The following is an 18,981-nucleotide window of genomic DNA, read 5'->3' on the forward strand; positions in this document are numbered from 1 at the left end:
TTTCCTTTGCTTCAATGCTGTTCCCCAAGATGCCAACATAGCTTCATCTTTCATGTCTCTAAATTCTCTGCTCAAATGTCACTGTCTCAGGGAATCCTTCCCCACCAACATTTGTGATAGAAATCCCCACCTAAATTGGTTATTCATTTGCCTTGCATGTCATTGTAGTGATATCCTGGGAAGTGTTAGCCCCAGGCTCTTCTGGAAGTTTAAAAAAAAAAAAAAAAAAACCCTGATTTAAGTGTTATCCAGTTTCCCAGGGGCAAATCCTCCAATTGGAACTCACTTCAAGTTACCAATGTGATATGACTGAACAAGGTGTTGAGAAAAGATACAGATGATTAGCTTCTAAAAACCAGTGTAAGCTGGCCTCAACATACCACTGGTATATAACTTGGTTTTAAATGTTGTTGATGTTGTTTTTGATTTTTTAAAAGATATACTGGCTCCACAACAACTCTGGCACATTACTTGTTTTTTTCTTTTGTTTTGTTTTAGAATATAACTCTTGTTAGATGACAACTTTAACTTCACTAAATTTCAACACCAAGATTAAAAGCTATCATAATAAATAATGTGTTGCTCAATAATATTTGTAAAATAGATGGATTGTGAACTAATACATCACTCTGTGGGTCTTAAAAATATCTATTGAAGTACAGAACATTAGAATTTATAATAGGAATCTTAGAAAACAAAGTAAAAATGTAATTCAAACCAAGTTGATTTGACTTTGGTTACCACCGTCCTTCCCACACTTTTTAATCATGAGTCACCCAGTCCCTATTTGAATGTTGTCTTTTAAGTCTCCCTGAAAAGACTACTATGGATATAAATGCCTAAATATATTCTGTTCCTATTTAAATAATTTCATTTATGTTTAGGCTGCAAAAATGGATCTGAAGTTCATCCCACATATTATATACTTTAAGCATCTTATGTATTTCTAAAATGTTCATGTCAAAAATATCTACAATTCAAATCACGACCTTCTTTTGGTTTGTATTTTAATGTTTCTGATTTTAATGTTTCTGACCTAGACACTGAAAGGATTAACTCAAGGATTTTAATAGTCATACTGCTGTTCTTCACTTCAATCTGTCACGATACTTGATTGGGTAAAATGCTGAACAGGCAGTCAGTAGAGGAGTCCCTGCCATACAAAAGGCATGGGAAGCCTGCCTTCAGTAAGTGTCTGCTGATGGTCACTATTGCAGGGCCATGCTTACTCACTGCAAACAGGAAGCCTAGGCTAAAGGACAGCTAAGCTCTGGCTTCCACACTTCTTAGAAGGCTTTGAGAATAGCTACAGCTCTTTTGCAACCATCTCTTGTATGTTTAGGTTTAATAGCATCTTGACTAAGTATATGAAACATGTCATTAAGCTCTTTATGGTGTCTGTATTTGCAATTACCCCTGCATGGTGCTCTGTGCTGCTGATGTTTTTGGTATTGTAGATATGCTAGGTTTCTAGTGTCGGGTTTCCCATAAGTGATCATGCACCTTTATCATTTGATGTGAAGAAGTTACAGGCAGTCATACACTCGGGAAGCGCCACAGATTGTGTTTTATGCTCTGGGTTTCAGAAGTGAGGTAGGAATTGATTTCATACTGGTGAAATACCACTTCTGATTCCCAAATAGATGTTGCTGTTTAAGATTTGCTTCTAGACTTTGTGACTAAAGCTTTGCTAGGGAGTGAATTCAGAATTGGAATTCAGTGGCCACATGCTGTCCTACTTTAAAAAGAAACGTGTATGGATTTTTTCTAGGAAAGCTTTTTCATAAATGAATCATGTTAAGGGATGAGTAAGGGTCCATATTGGGGCACTTGGAACCACAGAAAGTTTCCAAAATTATGTGTCCATTTTGAGGACATCTATAACTATGACTTGTGATGCTCAAAACCTGTTTAGTTGGAAAGATTTTGGCGCCAGAAAACTTGTTCTTCGGTCACTTTAAAAACTTATATTCCTTGCCACAACATGAGTTCTAAGTCAATTAAATGAAGCACACTTGATTGTGAAACCCCTCAAAATAAAAAAGACTGTACTCTGATGTAACTGACTTGAAAAACTTTGGAGAGATCAGGAGCAGGTGACCTTGCTAAAATTAAAAGGCTGTTTATGAAGGCAACGTGGAGATGACTGAAGTTCTTTTACATGTTGTGTGTGCCGGGTCCCTTCTAAGCTTCAGAGACCCAGCTCTCAGCATGCCATTAATCATGTTTGACTTGACATCAACAGAGTTATAATTTGGAGAGTTTCTGACTCAGGAAGACCCAGGAGAAATTAGGGCAGACTACAAAGTGAAGGACTTATATAATGATTCTTATGAGAATTTTGTCACATGGCCTTTTAAATGATAGACTTTAAGCACACTTGTTGAATTTTCTGCACCCAGATTTTTGAATGTGTCCATATGGTTATATAAGTCTCATTTTCACTCCTCGTTTTTTAATCACAGGCCAAATGATATCAAGCTCTGCAGATTTCTCATTTTTCATTTCATGTATGTTCTTCACACTTCCCTGGCAAGTCAGGTCACTTCCAGAAGATTTAGGGCAAAGGCCACTTGGACAAACACTGTTGGAGTGCATTCTTTGGCACATTTTTGTTTCAGAGGAAAAATATGTAATTTTAAAAGATCTAAGATTGTCAGGATGGCAGAATGTTCCTCCTATTAGTCAGAGGTGAATAATCTGTTCTTACTAATACTGGATGGTGGCTACATAGATTCACATTTTAGGTACTTGGAGAAATCACCACAGAGGTCCCTTAAGTCATCTCAGAGATAGATGGCTTTTCATTTTTGATCCCCTATTCAATAAAATTTTTAAAATAAGCATTTGTTGTGAAACTTTATTATACATTCATAAGACTTGCTACATTATCTACTACTAGCAAATTAGACTTAGTTTTGGTGGTAAAATAAGAGGAAAAACTGCTTACAACAAAGAAAAATTGTCAGTTGGGCTCAAGAGCTAGTTTGAAATATAAAATGGTTCATTTAAAACCCAACTATATACAAATATGATTTTCAACTTAAAATTTAACATATGGTTAGGTTTTAAATTGAAATATGCTCAATATCTGTACAGTGGAGTTAATTATTCATATTCATGAAAGGTACTTATGAAAAAGTAAACATAGACAGAATTGTAATAATATTGTTTCATAAGTTTCATAACTTATTTGTCATATAAAGTAGAACTAATTACTTGGTGTTTTGGTTTCTTTTGCTACCATAGATTACCATAAATGCAGTGGCTTAAATGAATACAAATTTATTATTTTATAGTTTGACAGTTTAGCAGTCTGACATGAGCCTTGCTGGGCTAAAATTAGGGTAGGAGCAGGGTAGTTTCCCTTCTGGAAGCTCTTCTATAGAACCTACTGCTTTGATCCAGCTTCCATAAGCCATCCACATTCTTTGGCTGTTGGCCCCATCCTATTTCCATACTCAAGGCCGGCAACAGGTTGAGTCCTTCTCACATCACCTCACTGTGACCTCTTCTTTTGCCTCTCTCATTCTGTGACTTCTACTTTTGTGTAGATTGGATTCACCTGGATAAAGAAGTCATATCTGCAAAGACCCTTTGCCATATAAGGTTGCATATTCATACGTCCTAAAGATTAAAATAGGGACCAACATTTTAAAGGTTAAAATATTAAAAGGACCATTATTCTGTTCACCGTACCTCTTCTTTCCCATTCTAATTTTCTCAGTATCTACTACTGATCTCAGGGGTTCTTATTGGCAGATAGAAAATTCTGTATGCTGATATACCTGTCAAAAAGTAGACAGTAAATATTTATCACTAGGAGATTATTAGGAAATAGAACACTTTTTTTGTGTGTGGTACTGAGGATGGAATCCAGGGACATTGTACCTCCATGCTGCATCCCCAGCCTTATTTTTTATTCTTTATTTTGAAACTGCATCTCACTGAGTTGCAAAGGGCCTCACTAAGAAGTAGCTGAGGCTGTCTGAGAACTGTGATCCTCCTGTCTTGGCTTCCCAAATGCTGGGATTACAAGTATGCACCACCATGCCTGGCCTTGGAATACATTTTTGTTTAGGAAACTCTAAAAGAACCACTGCAGAGATCCTGTGAGTACTTTCTTCGCAGTATCCTTCTTCACTCCTTCCTCTTCTGTGTTTGCTTTCCGGTTCAGGCCAATAGCTGTCTGAGGAAAATATGCTTTGCTTTATATACATAAATATCTCTTTTCCAATGAGAAAGGGAGATTCAGAAAGGGGGAGAAGATCATAATTAAAAGCTGCAGATCCTTCAAAGAAGGTAAAAATGAAGAAAAAGAATATAAATTTTCCAAGTAGGTCACTGGTAAATTTGAGGGTGATTATAGCAGCGTGAAGAACTAATATATAGGCTTCAGAGAATTAAATAGAGAAGGGGTGGTGAAGTAATAAACAGAGGATACAGATTATTCCTTAAAAAAGACTCTGGAAAAGGACTGAAACATGAGGCAATATATGAGCTTGAAAATAGCCGACTCGATTTTATTTGTAAGGGCTAGACTGGGTGTTAAGTGACTGATCTGTTTCTGATTCGTGAACCAAGATCAGAAAGTTTTACTATGTCTTTGATTTGTTATTCTCCTGCGTTAACATTATATTCTTAACTCTTCTCATCACTGCAAATCTTTGCTGTTATTCCCCAAATGCTTTGAACTAGAGAGATCTATTCATGTCTGTAATGTCATAAATTGGAGGATGCATGGGTTCTTCTTAACCCAGTAACTACAGAAGCACAAAAACAAAGGCAATGCTGGATATTTCTCCAGGGTGAATAACTTTTAGAAGCCAAGCTTTCAGTTGTCACACTTTTTATTGTCTCTGATTCACACCAATATTGAGCTCTGTGATGGTTTCATTGAAAGGAGTGTCATAGTCTATGGGGGACTCAGCCTACCTGCTCTGCTACTAGTAGCGAGCGTAAAAGCCGTGCTGAGCCAATGACATACTCGCAGGAAGCAGGTCAATCTTTTGAAATGAGATTGTTTCAAACAAGAGAGAAATGTGTGAAGAGAGATGTCAAGGGCAGTGCTGAAGACACACACAAAAAAATACTTGCCCGGGTTTTCCCTGCAGCTAACATTGTAAAAATGATAGCAGCTTAATGAAGCATGGAGAACTGCATGCATTAATAAGCTGAGGGAGGAACCTATTCATTCCAATTTGGATTCTATTCACTCATATAACTAGTTTTTCTTTAAGACTGGACTAAAATTTTGAGACCGTCTGGGTCAACAATGTCCTTTAAATTTGATAATTAATTATTCATACATATTTCGTGATCTCAGAATGCAGTATAGTCATGGTAAGAATTAGAGTTAGCCATTTATCAAAATAATTAAGAAAATGCATTAGATGTTTGCACGTTAAGAGCAAGCACTAAATTACTGCTCATGGTAATATTGTTATGTGAAAGAGAGTTATTTATTAAAATGAGATGTATTAATTAGCTTTTTTATTCTAATTGTGAAAATTTCCAGCACATTCAAAATAATAGTATTTTCTACATCTATCCATTTTCCTGTAAATGACATAATTTTTCTTCTTTATTGCTGAGTAGAATTCCATTGTACATATATCCTATAATTTCATAATCTGTCTGTTGATGGACACCTAGGTTGAGGTTGGTTTCATGATTTGACTATTATAAATTGTGCTGAACATGAATATGTTTGTATCACTATAATATTCTGATTTGAATCCTTTTGGAAAGATACCCAGAAGTGGTATAGCTGGATCACAGGATAGTTGAATTTTGACTCTTCTGAGAAACCTCCATACTAATCTCCATAGAGTGCACTAGTTGTAATCCCACCCACAAAATATAAGGTAGCATTTTTCCAGATCTCTGATTCTTCAGATGAAAGGGACTAGGATAAAGGAAATTCCTGAAAGTCTTGGCAGAGGATATTAAAAACATAGTTCCTAATCAGCAATGTGTATTGTAGAAATTGGTTCTGAGTATCGGATTTATTATTATTATTATTATTATTATTATTATTATTATTATTATTTTGGTGGTACTGGGGTTCCTGGAAACCCTTCTACCTTCGGGCTACACTCCCATGGGCTACACTCCCAGACCTATTTTATACTTTTTTATGTGGAAAGAGAGTCTATTAAGCCAGCCCGGCTGGCTTCGAACCTGCACGATCCTCCTGTCTCTGCCTCCCAAGTGCAGGGATTACAAACGTGCACCACCACGCCCAGCTGAGTATCAAATTTATAACCATGAGTTATAGGTGGGCTAAGATTTCCAGCCCCAGAGCAATGTCTGGAGTGCTGAAAGTTTTTAGGTTATTCAATGCAGGGAATAAGGAGTCCTTTTACCTCAGGGCTGTACAAATATCTTTTTATCTTGGGCATTATGTGAAAAAGATTGAAAAGCATCTCTTTATGTGATAGTCACTGTATGTTTTATCACTTTGGGACTGAAAGGATCCTTCAGAAAGATCCTATTCTCCTTCACGCTAAATGAGATCACGTTCTTAGTACTTTGTTTATTATAAAAGAAATATCTTGTTCAAGGTTGCATCAGATGACATAATTACAAGAAAGGTGATATGCAAATCAAAAACAAATTGAATAAAAAAAAGTTCTTATTGCTACAGTAAAATTTGAGATATTTGGTGTTAAGAGTTATTTTGGATTTCTTTTTCAGGTACCAAATTTATAAAAATACCTTCTAACAGGAGAACATTTTTATATCACATGTTGCTATCTTAGGTTCATTGAAGCCTAGCATACTTAGTACCTCATATGATAGGAATGTTTATTTTTCTTGCTGTATATCATAATAGACTGGAGGTATATTCATCCAGAAATAAGGTATTAAAACTGCTGATTTTGAAAAGTCTTTATGCTGGACACACAAGAGTTAATAAAAGTGGCATAGATACCATTAAAGACCTATTCTGTTAGGGCCATTGAAAATTTCAAGTGCTTAGAAAATCACTGTTAAAATTTTCACAGTCATTCTCTAAAGCCTTTAAAGAATACTTCTATTCATTGTGTTTTTCAATAATGCTATTTACTACACTTTAAAAAGTTTATTTATAATACTACATGCCAACGAACTTAATTAATTTTGCATGGGATGTGAAAGAATCCATAGAAAATAAATGAAAGGGGGATATTGTTTTGAAATGGGACTCCTTTAATATTTTCTGAGTCAGTGACTGCTTTTCCATGTCACTTAATGCTGGCTGATATATTGAATTATAGAAGGAGTCTATGGAGTTTCTTGTAAAATTTTTTTCATGGATTATTTTTCATCTCTTATTCCAGATCCAACACAGAAGTTCCTAAATCATAAATCTATATTGTAGTTCCAGGAAAATTTGGTTCCTCCTATGTTTGCTTGTTGAGCTGCTTTTTTTTTTGGTAGTACTGGGGTTCCTGGAAGCCCTTCTACCTCCGGGATACACTCCCACGGGCTACACTCCCAGACCTAATTTTTAAGTTTTTTATTTGGAAACAGAGTCTCTTAAGCCAGCGAGGCTGGCTCCGAACCAGGGCAATCCTCCTGTCTCCGCCTCCCAAGCGCGGGGATTACAAGCGTGCGCCACCACCCCTGGCGTGCTGCTTTTTAAACACAGTCTTTTGCCGGGCGTGGTGGCGCACGCTTGTAATCCCTGCGCTTGGGAGGCGGAGACAGGAGGATCGCGCTGGTTCGGAGCCAGCCTCGCTGGTTTAAGAGACCCTGTTTCCACATAAAAATGTTAAAAAATAGGTCTGGGAGTGTAGCCCATGGGAGTGTATACCGGAGGTAGAAGGGCTTCCAGGAACACCAGTACCACTAAAAAAAATAAAAAAATAAAATAAAAAATAAAAAATAAACACAGTCTTTTATCTATAACCTTGGTCGGTGTATCCTTAGTTTTCTCATTGAGTACCTGTTATCTCCAAAATACTTTGCTATCTCCTCTGGGTATTTTTTTTAACTTTTAAAAATATCTTTGTGCAATTTTTTTTTCTAGAAGAAAAGATGCTGACTTAAAATATTTATTTAGGTTCTGCCTTCCAAATAACATGCAACATTTTGTATTCTTTATTTTATTATCTCTTCCATGATTTCCCTCCCTAAAAGAGATGGTGGTAAATAGAAAATAAAAGAATTTAAGTAATTTTCTCAGGCTTTAGGGGTATAATAAGATTATAATCAGAGGAACCTAATTTTTAATGCCTTGGTTCCTACAGTTTCCCCAAAATGCCACTGTTGACAGGGATTCAAGCTCCAAAAAAAAAAGAAATGGCCAGTGCTAGGCTCACAGGAGCAACATGAAGTTACAGTGACTTTGGTTATCGAACTAAATCTAAAACCTCTTGAATACCTACCCTTTTTTTTTTTTCTTGTAGTACTAGGGGTCAAACCCAGGGGAATTCTACTCCTATGCTATACCTCTTGTTATTTTAATGTTTTGTTTTGAAATAGTCTCACTACGTTGTTGAGAGTCTCACTAAGTAGCTGAGACTGATCTCAAACTTGTGATTCTTCTGTCTCAGCCTCCTAAGCATTGGGATTAAAGGCATGTGTGACATGGCCGGCTGAATACCTATCGTTTCAAAAGAGTCATAATAGGGATTATAGTATTTCTAAAGATGTAAATGCTATAATTCCTGTGCCTAGAGAAGCCCTCCAAGGATACTTTGGGGTTACCAACAATTAGGAAGAGAGTATTTCATATTTTATATTAGAGAAATCTCTGCCTATGTTTTCTGTAAGTTTAAATTTATTTGATATGTTCCTTGATGAATTTCCTTTTAAGAAAGTTCCATGTAAGGGACTATAGAATATGAACTCTCTAAGAGAAATAATTCTTTATAAATTAAATCTAAAAATTTCAGAAATAATATTTTGGGTACTAGTTGCTAAAGTATGTCCCATGTTATTCCTATTTTTTCCTTTCTCTGATACATTTTATTTTAATTTTTCCTTTATATCAAAAACTATTTTACTAAAATGTAAGACATTAAAGTTAATACTAGTACTATAGCTGGATACTAGACTAAAGTAAAAGCCCTCCTTTTCTACTTGACTCTTCATTCTAAAACCCTAGAGGTAACACTTTTACTATATTTATGTAAATTCTTTCCTGAAATATCTAAGCATTTTCAGGTATTTATATGCACAAGTATAGATTATATATATTTATATGCACATATATAGATATGTTTATCTATCTGCAGTTTTACTAATCTTTGTATCTTTGTAATACAAATTCAATATTAACCACCTGCAATGATTTGCAGTAAAACAGAACAATTAAATCCCATACTAATGCCGGGCGTGGTGGTGCACGCTTGTAATCCCCGTGCTTGGGAGGTGGAGGCAGGAGGATCATACAGGTTCAAAGCCAGCCGCGCTGGCTTAAGAGACCCTGTTTCCAAATAAAAATATAAAAAAAATAGGTCTGGGAGTGTAGCCCGGAGGTAGAAGGGTTTCCAGGAACCCCAGTACCATCAATAAAATAAATAAATAAATAATAAAATAAAATAAAAATAAATCCCATACTAATCATAATAGGTGTTTTGGCTGTTCCTCCTCTGCTGGGATCATTCAGACGGTCTCATAGAAGCAGGAATATTTGGGAGGTTGTGCAGCAGGGCATTACTGAAGCACACAGAAGCATTTAAGTATTTCAACTATCAGCTCTCCCAAAGCTGTGCCTATACAGTAAATATCAGACTTAATTTCAATCATTTGATGGCTAGTGATTTTCCTCTCGCTTGCACACAGTGTGGCCACATTCTAGAAAAGCTGTCAAAGGACCAGTATCAGAGCCACCTACCTGTATTTCTCTTTCTATATCAACTTTTCATATTTCAAATTCAGTCCCTTAGAGAATACCATGGGTACTAAACATGAGCTCATGAAGTTCTCATGTTAAGGCAATAAAGCAGATGGAGTTTCTTTCTAGAACATTCCTTTAGGATTCCCTCCATGGCTCAGCAAGCCCTTTAAACACATGGTAGTGGGACTGGCTGTCCTCCTAGTTGTGATCCACTGGTGACCTCAGTTTCTCAGAGCTTACAACTGTCAAGCGCTCCATATCTTACATCACTTACCACTCATGAACATATCCCATTACTCTATTACTATTGTATTTTTCATGTCTCAATATTATCATGTATTATCAGCACCATTTTGGTGGGACAGTATTATATACTAGTTTGTATCCATATTTCTACCCAGAACATTGCACATAAATGTTATTCAACAGTGTTTGAAATTACTCTTTTGGATATTGGACCTCATTGTTAAGACACAAATATGGACTATCATAAAACATCCATGATATTTTCAGTTTAGATCTTCATATTCTTTGCATATTTGAAAATAAAGGATTGCCACCTTCCCCTCAATTGTTCCTTTCTTGATATAGTACTGATGCTTCTTTCTTTATTTCTCCATTTTTTAAACATATTTACCTCTGTAAAGATAGGGTACAGAAACCCTTCCTTTGATGTGCTCTGGAGTCAACCAGTTGTCTTCATGTCACTGGACTTTCTTCTCCAATATTTTCTATTTGGGGATATAGAGGAATTGACATGTACTAAGAATTTACTGCCAGGTTTCTTACCAAGTACTTTATATACATTATCTCTCTTTTGTGTGTGGGTGTGGTATTGGGGATGAAACCCAGAGGGCATTCTACCTCCTAGCTACACCTCCGGGCCTATTTTTTATTCTTTATTTTGAAACAGGGTTTCACTGAGTTGCAAAGGACCTCACTAGATAGCTGAGGCTGTCCTGGAACCAAGGTCCTCCTGTCTCAGCCTCCCAAATGCAGGGGCCACCACTCCTGGCTACGTACATAATCTCATTTAATTCTAGCTGTCTCTGGGTGGTTTGGTGGTGTGCCTGTAATGTAAATTCTTTAATTTACATTAAAGAAAGATAAGAGTTGAAAATCTTCCCAGGTATGGGTAAATATGGGCCCACATACTAAATTCATATAAATGATACTTTTTAAAGAATTGAGTAATATAAGTAAGCATGTTTTTAAACTATCAAGGACTATTTACATGTGGAATTTTTAGGTAGCATATATTTTATTATGCCTAAGGTATAAGGTGAGGGTTATGATTCGACTTAAATTGTACCCCAAAGTTCAGGTGTGAAGCAATGCAGCTGGGTTTGTAGGTAGAACATGGCTGAGGGAGGTGGGTCTCTGATGGCACGGCCTTGGGATTTGTATCTGTAACTTTGCCCCCACCCCACCTCTTTCTCTCCTTCTGGCTGCCATAATGCGAGTAGTGTCCCTCAGCTGTGCCTTGCTGCCGGTTTCTGCCTTGGAGCTGGCTGGCGTGGACTGGACCTCCCAAACTATGAGCCTAAAGAATCTTTCATCCTCTAAAAGTGTCCATCAAGTATTTTGGTCACAGACATGAAGAAGTTGACTAGAACAGTGAGAAAGTTGGTAAGCAAATGCTTTCAGTAGCAATTGTTGTAATGGAGCTCTGTAAAAATTACGTGAAGTGCCAATGAGTTGTTAGAGAACATGCCTAACAAGCCTAAGAATCTAGTCCTAACCCTTTTAAGGTCATGGCTGTCAAAAGGAAACATCTCCTGTTAGGAAAACAAAATTAAATATGAACATGCAAAAGTAAAATCATTTCAGAGAACATAACAGAGTTACAGAATAAAGTCTGACATAAAATCTGTAGCATTTAGATTTATATTTCATATAACAGGATGAAAACACTTTGGAATTGAAAAGTTATGTTGTTGTTTCTTTTTCCCAGGTGTTCCAGATTGCTTATGTGATTGTGAAAGCAGCTAATTCTCCTCGTCCTGGAAACTGGATTTTGGAACGTTCACTAGATAATATTGAATACAAGCCATGGCAGTACCATGCTGTAACAGACACAGAGTGCCTAACCCTCTACAACATTTACCCCCGCACCGGGCCCCCATCCTATGCCAAAGACGATGAGGTCATCTGCACTTCCTTTTATTCTAAGATACACCCTCTAGAAAACGGAGAGGTAAGATGAGAAAATTCACCATTGAAGTACACTTAACATGGCAAAATAGGCCTGTCAGAAAGATTTTAATATATCTGTAATTAATGTCAGAGAGATTTTAAAGTGGGACTTAGCAGAAGTACATTTAAATGAGTTATTAAATTAAAAAGAAAAAGAAAAACCTGAGGTGATTAGAATGTTAACTACCTTCATGTGTCTCCTATCTCCAATAAAGATCAGAGAGGAGGAAATGGGTTTAAGTTAGAAAGTCAATGATTAATTTTATATATGAAGAAACTTTCCTGACAAAGAAAATTTCTAATGAATAGAGATGGACTAGGGACCTTGAAGGCAGTCTTACCTTTGTGTATGCTCTGGTCTGAAGATGGAGACAAAAGAAGGGCATTTGTGAAGAAACATAATCCACAGGAAGGGCCTGAGTACAAAGACATCCTGTCCATCTTTGGATGTGCTTCTCCTGTCACCACAGAGGGCTACAGTGGGGTTCCTTCCCTATGGTCGGGCCATACTGAACAGTAATGTGCAGGGTTCTTAGGTCCTCAATTATGTGCAAGAGAGGTTTATGTTTAATTCAAAAGTGTTCTGATACCCTGCAGTGTTTTTCATCTTGTAGTTAAGATTTTAGATTTATTCATTAGTTTTAAGCCACAAATTCAAGCCACAGCTTTCTTATTATTAGTTGTGTGTTCTTGGTCCAGTTGCTTAAATTCTCAGCACCTCAGTTTTTATCTCATGTTCCATAAATTCATGTTCCGTAAATTGGGAACAACTCTAATAGTTATTATCTTATAGGATTGTCATGATGATTCAATGAATTATTATATTTATTTATTTATTTATTTATTTATTTATTTTGGTGGTACTGGGGTTCCTGGAAGCCCTTCTACCTCCGGGCTACACTCCCAGACCTATTTTATATTTTTGAAACAGAGTCTCTTACGCCAGCGCGGCTGGCTTCGAACCTGCGCAATCCTCCTGTCTCCGCCTCCCAAGCGCGGGGATTACAAGCGTGCGCCTCCACGCCCGGCGTCAATGAATTATTATATTTAAAGTACTCACTAAGCACTCTATAAGCACTATGTTTTCTGCTTTATAACAATAATGGTAATATTAATTACTATATTTATGATTATTATTCCCATTCAAATACCAATCCTCAACTTAGTGATTTTTTTCAATTCTCCAACTGAAAAACATTGTCGAAAGGGAGTCTGATAGATTTATGTCCAAAACTTAACTTTCTTCCAGAAGTGATTAGAGATACCCCTAGACTGACTGGGATAGGTAAAATAGAATATGAATCAGTTTTCTGAAGTTATATACAGGAAGGGCCTGAGTACAAAGGTCCTTCATTATATTTTTCTGACCTGTCTCCCTTTAGTATGTGTGCTTTACCTCTTTATGATCTATCTACCTAAAAAGAAGCTCCTCAACAAATCTTGGGGCTCTATCCCTATTATAGTTCCATCAGAAATTGAAAATACCATACATTGTAAATGCATTTAATATATACAACCTACTAACCATCATATATTAGTATAGCCTTTCTTAAACTTGTTCAAAATGTTCACATTATCCCACTGTTGTGCAAAGTTATCTAGCACAAAGCTAATTTTATAATAAAGTACTGAATATCTCATGGCATTTATTGAATTCTGTACTAAACTGAAGAACAGGGTGGTTATATAAATACAGGAGACACAGTTGAACATTTTGTAGACATGATGAGATGTGAAAACACAGTGTCCAAAAAATGCTAATAGCACAGCACAGGGTAGAGAATTTATTTTTCTCCTTGTAATTGAGGGGCTGACTAGAAGTTATAGTTTTTTTCTCCTGTCTAGTATCACAAAAGAGAATTGTACCGCATATTGGTAGCCTGGAAAAAGATTCAAAGTTAAAATTTAAAGTACATATCTACTAAATGTGTAAGTCAAAAAACTTTCTGTACTTGTGTCTGATAGTCCCACTTTTTATAGTCACATACTTCAGGAAACTGATCCATATTCTATTTTGCCTCTCCCAGTCAGTCTAGGGGTATCCCTAATCACTTCTGGAAGAAAGTTAAGTTTTGGACATAAATCTATCAGACTCCCTTTCGACAATGTTATTTTGTAAAAGCAAACCAGTGCCTCACTCTATTTCAAAATCTGTGTTAAAAAATACAAGTTTTGGGAAAAAGCATTTCAAATGGTGCTCTCGTTAGGGATCTCAATCTGCCAAATGACAAGGAGTCAAGGCAGTGAGTCACACAGCTGTTCAGCTGCTTTGTGTCCAGAGGCAGCCTGTTCCTGGCCAGTTTGGCCCCAGGATATGGAGGTAGGGGGAGTGATGAGAAAACATACACACACACACACACACACACACACACACACACACACGTTGGATTTGTATTAATTTTTCTTCTAGATTCAGTGCTTAATCAGGACTAATGCTTTTCTAATAATTTTAAATCATTATTTGCTATTTAAAAATTACCTCATTCAAAAATTACTTGAGCAATATATGAAATACACCTCAGTGGTGTGTAACGTACGAGTTATATGCAAATCCCCTCATCACGCTCTCCTGCACTAGTGAAGTTCTTCATCCTTTAGACCACATCACACTGCCAACATGGAACAGACAGACATGTTTATTTGCTTGTTTTTTTCTATAACTGGCTATATTCGTTTCACTCCTAAACAACATTCAATAAAAACTACTCTATGGTATTGAATATTGTGGTGGTGTGAGCCTATAATTCCAGTATTTGGAAGGCTAAGACAGGAGGACTGCAGGTTCAAAGCCAGACTCAGCAACTTAGTACGTGAGATCTTGTTTCCAAATAAAAAATAAAATATTGCTGGAAGTAGAGTTTGGAGGTAGAATGCCCTTGGGTTCAATCTCTAGCATCACAAGAACAAAATAAAGAAAATATTTAAAAAGAACAGCTAATTCAATTTTCCCTGTGGCATGTTTCTTTAAATCTATTTGTTTCTTATAGAGAGGAGATTAAAGTATAGAAGAGGGAGAATTCCAAAATATTTGAAGAAGAAGAATATAATTTAAGAATGAGGATTAAGGTCAGACTTGTAAACTGTCTTCTCACTTTGTGCGCTTTATTTGCTAGAATGTGTTGCTTTTAGAGTAGGCTCAGAGAAGACAAGGGATTCAAACAAGACTCAAACTATATGGTAATAGAGCTGAAATAAGAATCCAGGTGTCCTGACTACCTGGTAAGTGTGTTTTGCATCTTTTAGCAAAGACCTGAAGTTGATTTTTTTTTAAAGTTGGTAATTGCTACACTCAAAATGATTTAGAGGAGATATGCATAGTATTTCTGAATCTAGTCAACAAATATACACGGAGTCCTAGTTCTGAAATATTATGTGATAAAAACCAACCAACCAACCAACCAACCAACCAACCAACCAACAAACAAAACAAGGACAAGAAGATCCGTCTTCTTATCTTGGTCTTTGTTCTTAGAGGAACCTTGAACAGATAAACTAATCTTTCTGAGACCAAATTTCTTTAATACATCAATTGTTCTAAGACATCTTTGCGTTCAAAAGTAATATGGTTTTGGATATCATGTAACACTTGAACATAGTCTAAAAATTTTGTATATTTATCCTCAATATTTCTCAGAAAAATGACTATAAAAAATCTGAGTCTCACTATATTTTAGGTAAAAAATCATGTACTTTTGGCTAACCCTTGAAATACAATGATTAGGTATTTATTTTCAAAACTTCCTAGAGAAGTCACAACAAATTAAGAGAAACAAATGTATAAACTAGTAAATGAAACATGATGATATAAGTGCTGCAGCAGAAGTGTATAGAGAGAAGTATATATGAAGTGTATACAGAAGTGGTAAATCCACATTCCTCATCAAGTCTGTGAACGTTAGCTGAAGAAATCCCATGGAGGAGGTCATCTTCTCAGATATACAGAGAAATCAGCAACAGCTCTTAGCATTTCAAATTTCAAGACCAACATGCAAATTTATTTCTAATAATGTCTATGTGCAAAACCAAGTACATAATAGAATCACCTCTTTTATTAAGAAATATTGACATTAGGGATATAATTGTAGATTCATAGTCATTTATCTTGTTTTCATTATTTTCAAACTTCCATTGTTTATGTAAAGGATATAGCTATTTAATTGCTGCCCTTTGGAGTGACTTTTCTGTTTTCCTTAAGAATTTTTATCGTTTTCTTTTTTTTTTTTTTTTGTAGTTTTGCTATCATGCGTCAAATATGCACTGCCCAATACAACTGAAGCTAGCCATATGTGCTTATTTAAATTTAAATCTCAGCCAGGCGTGGTGGCGCACACTTGTAATCCCCGCGCTTGGGAGTCGGAGACAGGAGGATCACGCAGGTTCGAAGTCAGCCTCGCTGGCTTAAGAGACCTTGTTTCCAAATTAAAAAAAATATAAAAAAAATTGGTCTGGGAGTGTAGCCCGGAGGTACAAGGGCTTCCAGGAAACCCAGTACCAACAAAATAAATAAATAAATTAATTAATTAATTAAAATCTCAGTTAATTCAAATTATATTAAAGTTGAATTCCTCAGTTGTACTATCCACATTTCAAGTGCTCAGTGGCTAGAGGAGACTAGCAGCCACCACACTGAATTGTGCAGAGTAGAACATTTTCATCATTGGAGAGTTCTGCTGGGCAATGCTGCTCTTGATTTACCTTTTTATTTTCCTGAAGAGATTTTATTTGGTTTGATATATCTGTAGAGTGATGTATTTCATCAGTTCAAGAAATCACTGAGTGCCTCCCCAAATATTGCTTCTTCTCCAGTCCCCTATAATTCCAATTAAAAGTAACTTGGACCTTCTTACTGTATATCCTATGTATAATACTTTTATATTTTTGTCTTCTTGTACCTTTATTCTGAAAATTTTCTTCTAGTATACTTGTAGTTCATTGATTTTCTCCTAAGTTATATAAAATATGCCAAAACTATTTGTAGAATTTTCATTTTATCATACCCTTCAGTTTCTAGAATTTCTTTGGTTTGCTTTCAAGTGGGAGTTTAGAATTTCTAATTTTATATTAAAATTTTACAATTATTTTCAATTTTAATTTAATAATATAATATCTATTGAAAAATCCAATGTTGTATTTTGTTCTTCTTAAGTATAAAGTAACAATTATTTAAAAATTTTTGTTATCTAATTCTAATACCTTGCCTTGTGGGTGTATTTTATTGTCTCTTTCATCTCCTGATTTTTTTTATATTGTCCTCATATGCCTAATTACTTTGTATACAGAAGTTGTATTTGAGAAAGTAGGTGTAGAAATAATTGAGTGGGTAGAATATTCTCTTCATCCTGTGAGGATTTTTTGATGTTTCTGCTATCCTGTGGCAATCTGGATCCTCTTAAAACATTTCTGGGACACTCAGATGACTCACGCTGTACTAAAGCCCAGTGACAGCTGTTTTAATTCCAGTCATCCTCATTCCTAGGCTGCCTGTCTTTGGAGTCCAAGCCAACATGTGTGGGATTTACCAAAACCCCACCCCTGCTAGTCCCTCAATCTAGCTTTTGTCTTCCTAATACAGCAAGGCTGTCAACCGCGCTGTTCTGTCTTTCAGCCATGCCTTTTGGACAGGAAAATGCCCACTGGACCAGAGCTGTCATGATACGTCAGTCACCTACGCAGATATCTTTCTTCTCCTTGATATTAATGTTATGTCTCATCCTCTTAATAGCTCTCAGGTGGCTTTAAACAGATGTTTTTGTAAATTTTATACGGTTTGTCTAGTTGCTATCATGGAGAACATTTCCTTAGTTATGTAACTCATTATAAACAGAAGTAAAGTCATGCATGTATCTTTTTTAAACTTTGGTAACAGGATATATTTACTTAAATATAAGAAGAGTACATACCTCTTCACTCAGGATGCACTTGTGAAAATTAAGAAGTTAACATTGATATATTACTATTAATTAGAGCTTAGGACTTCCTGAATATTTGAGTTTTATCATTACAATCTTTTTTCTTCTCTCTCTTCTTGGATCTATCTAATTAAGGATGCTACATTGTATCTAGTCATTGTGACCCTTCATTGCCTATGATCTGTGACAGTTTAAAGAGGTATTTTAAGAGGTATCATTTTGATGATAATGTCTAAATATGTACCATGATTTGCATTGTATTTTTTGACTAAGCATAGAAAGGTCATTTTCTTCCAGACCTTCATAATGTTCTTTAAATATAAGTTTAGGTCAGAAATAAGGAAAATAGAGTACTTTTAAGGCCCACCCATGAAATAAGCCTTTATGAAATACACATGTCTTAATTATAACACATTAATTAAACAACAATATATTTTAAGGCTAGAGCATAAATATAAAACAGTGTGCTGACTAATGCTAAATCTATTGTGACTTGACTGGAGAATTTTGACAAAAGTTTTTGAACATTTAAAAATAGTATATTTAAAAGAATAGTGTCTCATTTTAGAGCCAAAAGATACTTGGGTAAGCTCCTTAATGTTCTACAAACGGAGGCCCTAGTTGTCTGCTTCAGCCTCTGTATCTAAAGTTCAATATGGCCTGGGCATGAATATCATCCTAGACTTCTAGCCATTTCTCCTGGCCTCTTTTATCTTAGCTGCATCATAATTTCTTATTTCTTTATCTTTATTGATCCAACTTGCCTCCCCTACTCACTATTCTCTGTCTTATGGCTCAGACCCTCCCGGGCTCTCTACCTCACACAGTTTTAAAGAGATCAACAATTGTTAGTCATGTGGATTTACCAGAAGAGTATTTTTGGCATGTATCCAGTTTCTAAAATAAAAAGTTTTGATTACAGCCGGGCGTGGTGGCGCACGCTTGTAATCCCAGCATTTGGGAGGCTGAGACCTGGAGGATTGCAGTTTGCGGACAGCCTCAGCTACATAGTGAGGCCCTCTGCAACTCAGTGAGACCCGGTTT

General features: G+C 36.0%; 1 protein-coding gene across 2 annotated transcripts in view; it reads left to right on the forward strand.

Annotated features, from left to right (window-relative positions):
- LAMA2 (laminin subunit alpha 2) overlaps positions 1-18,981 on the forward strand; it is a gene marked incomplete at both ends in the record, with an annotated part of 652,317 nt that overhangs the window by 205,462 nt on the left and 427,874 nt on the right. For both annotated transcript variants that reach the window (XM_080699817.1, XM_080699818.1), the window contains one exon: positions 11,787-12,029. In XM_080699817.1, coding sequence (XP_080555943.1) covers positions 11,787-12,029 — 243 coding nt within the window. The remainder of the gene's footprint in view (positions 1-11,786; positions 12,030-18,981) is intronic.

The sequence above is a fragment of the Muscardinus avellanarius genome, assembly GCF_963383645.1.
Source record: "Muscardinus avellanarius genome assembly, chromosome: 8".
NCBI lineage: Eukaryota > Metazoa > Chordata > Mammalia > Rodentia > Gliridae > Muscardinus > Muscardinus avellanarius.